This window comes from Melitaea cinxia, chromosome 9 (assembly GCF_905220565.1).
Source record: "Melitaea cinxia chromosome 9, ilMelCinx1.1, whole genome shotgun sequence".
Classification (NCBI taxonomy): Eukaryota; Metazoa; Arthropoda; class Insecta; order Lepidoptera; family Nymphalidae; genus Melitaea; species Melitaea cinxia.
This window is the reverse complement of record NC_059402.1, coordinates 4,416,834-4,422,545: the sequence shown is the minus strand read 5'-3', so window position 1 is coordinate 4,422,545 and position 5,712 is coordinate 4,416,834. Positions and strand designations below refer to the sequence as shown.

Genomic DNA, 5,712 nt, shown 5'->3' with positions numbered 1-5,712 from the left:
ATTAGTTGTAAAAGCAAATAACATAGTTACTTATTTATAAGGAATATATGTATATCGAAATATGTTCTTTAGTAAAATATATATACGTTTAGTGAGCTAGGGTAAAATTTCAGTCTCAAATATAAACCCCGACTTTGGTCGGTTAACAAAAAATAGGACCCTGTATAGTTAAAACTTTGTAGCACGTATAAATATCTGAATTTCGATTCCACAAAACTGGAATTTGTCATCGGAAAATTGTTTGTCGAAACCTTATATTTCGATTGAGTATTATTAAAGCTATTTTTGTAGCCTATTGGGTTTACCAAGCCAAAATCTCGGTTTGGTTGTCGTAAAACATTTATAGAGGCGTTAAAACGAAACACGCAAATATTCCAACAATTCAAAAATGGAATTGCGTAAATACAAACACGATATCGACGAACAATAACCCGATGACAAAAATCAAATTTCAAATTCGATTCCAATTTCGAATTTGATTCAAATTTCAAATTCGATTTAAATCGACAACGCCCCGTCGACGCTCGTGTCGAATCGTTCAAGCCGAACGTTGCCGAAGGAGAGCGGGAGGGGTCGGTGTGTGGTCGGTTAGAGGCGTTTGGAGCCGGTTCGTCGAGCGGAGTGGAGCGCTAGGCGGCGGGCGGGGCGCGGGCGCGGGAAGCGGGTCACCGCGCGCCGCCGCGCCCGCGCCGGCCCGGCTTGGCGCGCCGGTTGAACCCGCTGCACAGTACATACACGTAAGTCTTTGAAGTGATACTTCTTTACGCAAGCTTGACTTGGGCAGTAAGCTGGTGAATGCGCGTCGAAAGCGTTACGAAAAGTGTGATCGGGCTAGACGACCTGAGCAAGAGAGAGAGAGGTGCGAACACACATTTTCTTTCTCTCTCTCTCATAGCCAATTACGTTTCGTATATCTAAGACAGTGCTGGGCTATTTTGCAAGCCAAGTCCTAAAGAAGTTTTACTTCAGTCATGTGGTCTAAAGCACATTTTTTTAATACTATAAAATATACGATTCAGTCTGTAACATCCCACTGCTGGGCATAGGGCTTTCTCCATGTAGCTTAATCCACCACGCTGCCCCACTGTGGGTTGGTGGATATATTTTCTACTATGAGTACGATAGCTATCAGTTATTTATGATAGCAATCGGGATCAGTTTAACGTTTTCTCAGAGGCATGGTGGATAGACCCACAAGGACAGCAAACCAAAACAGAAGAAATATTTGTTAATACGAATATCCATTCCGTGGGGGAATTGAATACGCAAACCACCAGTGTGTAAGTTCCGACGATCAGATAAAATTTTTGGTAAACTATTGTTTTTAAACTTAAAAGATGTAATTTATTATTTGAGGAGAAACAGGTCTTAATGGATTAGCTTCTGCTGTTCAAGTCTATTAGTAACTTATTTGCAAGATTAACTTCACCAACAACCGGACAAACCAACCCTAAAGATGACAAATAAACATGGTAAGTGGATACCGTAGCCTACAAACGCTTGCAACATCAGAAGCATTGCAAGTGCATTATCGACACTAGCCCCAATCTTCCTCAGGACTGTATTGTTTAGTGTGTGTTCTTGATTTAAAAGTTAATTGAATATTTTATGTAACGAAATCTGTTTTATTTTTCATCATTTTTTATATTGGTGTTTAAATAAAAAATATATATATCTCACCGGTATGGTCCACGGTACGGCTGGTCTGGAGTGTTATCAGTTGAGGTGCTGGGTCCGGCCCGAGCGCTTGTTTCAGCCTGAGCGCCACTAGTAGAAGCTTTGGCTTCCTATTAATTTATTATTTTATACTTTATTGACACCAAAAATACATTACAAACATATTTTAAAGATAGTTATATATTATGAAGTACAATGGGCGGACTTATGGCTTAATAGCCATTTCTTCCAGACAACCCAAACATAAAAAGAAAAACTTAATATTGAGATCACCAAGATTAACCGAGTCAAACAAGAAAACCTTTTAATTATTTTTCTTTCACAAATAAAATTTTATTTCACTTTGCTTATTTCTTTCTTTCTTTTGAAATCAGCCAGAGTATTTTTTTTGTAACTATATATATTAAAGTGATTATCAAAGAAGCTACACTAATGCAAAAGTTCTAGAATAATATTCTATAGTAGATTAATTTCATATGAAGAGTTTAATTGCAACAGCTGTTATTAATACTTTGTCCAGTAATCGCTCAGCACGTATAGAATTATTTTTTTTTTATTTTTTTTTTATTTGGATAGCTTACAGCTTATTATAACTATAACTCATACAGAATATGAATAAAAAAAAAGCTAATAACAAGCTATCACATATAGAACCTAAACTATTACAGACCTATTGTTAGTTATGACAACAATAATTGCAGTTGTTACTTCCGCTAAGCAATTGCTATATAATATTTAATATACTAGCTGGTTGGTTTTATATTATATAAATGGGTGATAGTCTAACCTCATTGTCAACCGGGGTGGTGATAGTCAGCATGGGTGGACCATCATCGCCAGAGCCCACCACCCCACCACGGGCTGCCTGGCGGGCTAGCATCTCAGACATACGCTTCTGCAGAGCCTGTATAGGAATCACATTACATTTTTTATTTATTTAGTAGTAAGCTTCATTGTATATGAATATTTGGATGCACAAGACTACATTCTTGTTGTCAATTCATATGTTATGTGGTGACACAACTGACTGACTACACAATTTTTTTTTTGTCTCCAATCTCACGAAAATAATTTGATCAGATAGACAAACACTGTATTATTATTAACAGAATTTTAAGATTAAATATGAATATTAACTTGATGAAAACTAGTTGGGACACCTATTTATTAGCGAAATATTGTTATAGGATTTAGAGTAATACTGTGCTCTGTATATACATAATTATTCACTGCAAAATTAGCAATAAAGCTAACTGTAAAACTGTTTTGTGTAAACTATTTAGTAACCAAATATATACCTTCAGCTCAGCAGTTAAGCGAAACGGTGGAGCATTCACAGAATCAACTGGTGGGGGAGCCTTTTCGAGCGTCTTCACATCAAAGGAGATGGTGCAGCGGCAAACGGGACAGGTTTGCTGTAAAAATGGGAAAATATTGTAAAAAAACTAACCATTTAATTCATTATTTTTATTAATTTGTAATTATGTAGTATGTAACTCTGCACTTTTTGTTTAATTTGCTAACTTCTTGTACAAATAAAGATTGTGTTGATATAATTGTAATTGTACTGTTTGAAATTTAAAAATACTACACATATTTACAATTCATGACTTGAGAACAAAATATTTACAGGCACTTGTGTTATTAAACAAGTCTGCGTGGAATGGTATCAAGAATGCTGTCAGAATTCCCCCAATAAATCGCTATGCTGATTTTCAATTATTTCTTAGCAATATCAGCCATTTGAAACAAAGTCAAATCATAATAGACATTATTTAAGAAATGGGTTTCAAAGAAATAGCTTTTGACATTTTTTATTTATAAATATACCTGGTAAGGCTGAGCTTGAGCCCTTTGCCAATTGGGCAGTTTCTCCATTTCCTCCAAGTAATACTTCTTGCTGTTAATCAAATGCTTGGACAAGCAGTGGCTATGGAAGTGATGATAGCACGGTGTCTTAATAAACACATCACCATTGACAAAGTTGTGAAGACAGATCACACACTGTCCACTTGGCAAGTTACATTGGGTGAGATACTCACGAACAATCTGAAAATAAAACAATTATATTATACTATTAATTGATTATACAAATTTTTTACACTGTTGTCACTTGTCAGTATTTGTATTTTCTGATTCTGATTTAGATTCAAAACACTGACTAATAAGAGCATTAGATACATCAAATCCATAATATTTTTAAGCTTGTGAAATTATTTGGCAATATTTTAACATATGTATTTATATTTGGGAAATAAGGGAGTACAATAGCACAAACAATTAAATAATATATAATAACTAATTTTATTATTATACATCACACTCTTTTAATTGTCGAACTTCCCAAATTATCAATACAAGACAATAGTAGCCAAAGACTCTAAATGTAAGTCACCACAATGATAAACACTATCCTATAAAACAACACAAATAAGTTTTAGCAAGAAATTTTTATTTATAGTGTAATAATATTAAAGTAAGTTTAAAGCTGCATAATTATTATATTACAATAATTGGGAACAGAAAATGGAATATGCAGTAATATTTGTTCCATTGCTTCATAGCAAAAAAAAAACTTATGCTAAATTTAAATTCGGATTTTAAATTGGAATTAATTTTACTTAAATAAATAATTGCATATAAAACTAAATAATAAGCATATAAACACCAAACTTTGATAGTTCTACAGTGAGTTATATTGCGGTTAATTGAACTGCTAAATTATTTATACCTTGTGGTAAATTAAAGTTTTATGTATTATTAATTTTAATAAATTTAGCTATTTATGTATAGCAAAAACGGGATAAAACGAAATTAGATATAGTGACATTTTTTTTTTTTAAACTTGCAAGAATTTTTTGAAGAAAAACATCCATCAAATCAATTGGAAATAATTAGTTTATGTTATCATTTATAAATTATAATAATATTTTTTAAATATAATAATATAATTATAATTTGAGAATTAAGCCTTCATAAATAACGTGACCATACGTCCCGCTTTCGGCGGGATTGTCCCGTTTTCAGGCTGTCCTTCCCGCTGTCCCCAACGAGAACAAAAATGTCCCGCTTTTACGAATAAACCTCTATACCTACTTACTTATTACTTGCCTACATTATTATATCGCGAAAGACGGCAGCGCAGCGCAACGTAGCCGCGGGTTGACACTTGATAGTCAGAAACTTATTTATAACTATTATTTTTAGGGTAAGTTGGTGTAAGAATAAGATGCCAGTGAGGATAAGATACAACAATAAATTATTTTAAGTCATTTTCAAAACATAATTTTTATTTTGCATTTAAGTATGACATCTTACACCGATGTACCCTATAAATGTATTTATTTATTAAATATACAAAATTCCGTAGGCGCCCCGCTTTGACACGAACAAAAATGGTCACGTTATTCATAAATAAAATAAAACTCACCTCAATCAGTTCAAAAACGATCGGATTCCCGACATGTCTATCCAACTTCTCCTTGATTTTTAAATCGATATTAGCCAGGAGCTGGTCATCGAGACCTCGAGGGTTCCTGAGGAACACCTCTGGACTAGTTTCAGGGTAGTCCGGAGTCAGCTTGATCTCCAGAGTCAAGCAAACATACTGTTGATCGATCTGATCTCCAGTAGATGGATGGATTATAGTCTCAACAATACTCGGCACACCATTGTCATGCTTCACGGCGAGGTCTTCGATCAATATAGCTTCGAGAGCTTCCAATTCGTCGTACACTCTGTAAAATATTTACATTTTAAATTAAAAATAAAGCTTTAAAATTTAAGACATAAAGAATTATAAACTAGCGGACCTCATATCGATAGCGGCCATAGTGACGGCTGGGGGCAGACTGGCTGGCTTAAAATCTGGGCTAGGTCTTGAATAGTTTTTTTTACAAGTGCATTCAGTTCAGGCAGGCGCAATGCAGTCAGTGCAGGAACAGCTGGCCCCTGGGCCGAAACTAGAAAATCAATCGTGCTAGCCACAGATAAAATAAAACACACAGTGGCGCCGGTATTGTCACTTTGTCAGAC

General features: G+C 34.7%; 1 protein-coding gene across 1 annotated transcript; it reads right to left on the bottom strand.

Moving 5' to 3' along the window:
• Window positions 1–665: 665 nt before the first annotated feature.
• LOC123656562 (E3 ubiquitin-protein ligase RNF25) lies at window positions 666–5,431 on the bottom strand. Its single transcript, XM_045592233.1, is given in 6 exon segments — window positions 666–720; window positions 1,681–1,787; window positions 2,465–2,581; window positions 2,976–3,092; window positions 3,508–3,726; window positions 5,108–5,431. Coding segments are annotated over 6 exon segments (939 nt in total).
• Between the last annotated feature and the right edge of the window lie 281 nt (window positions 5,432–5,712).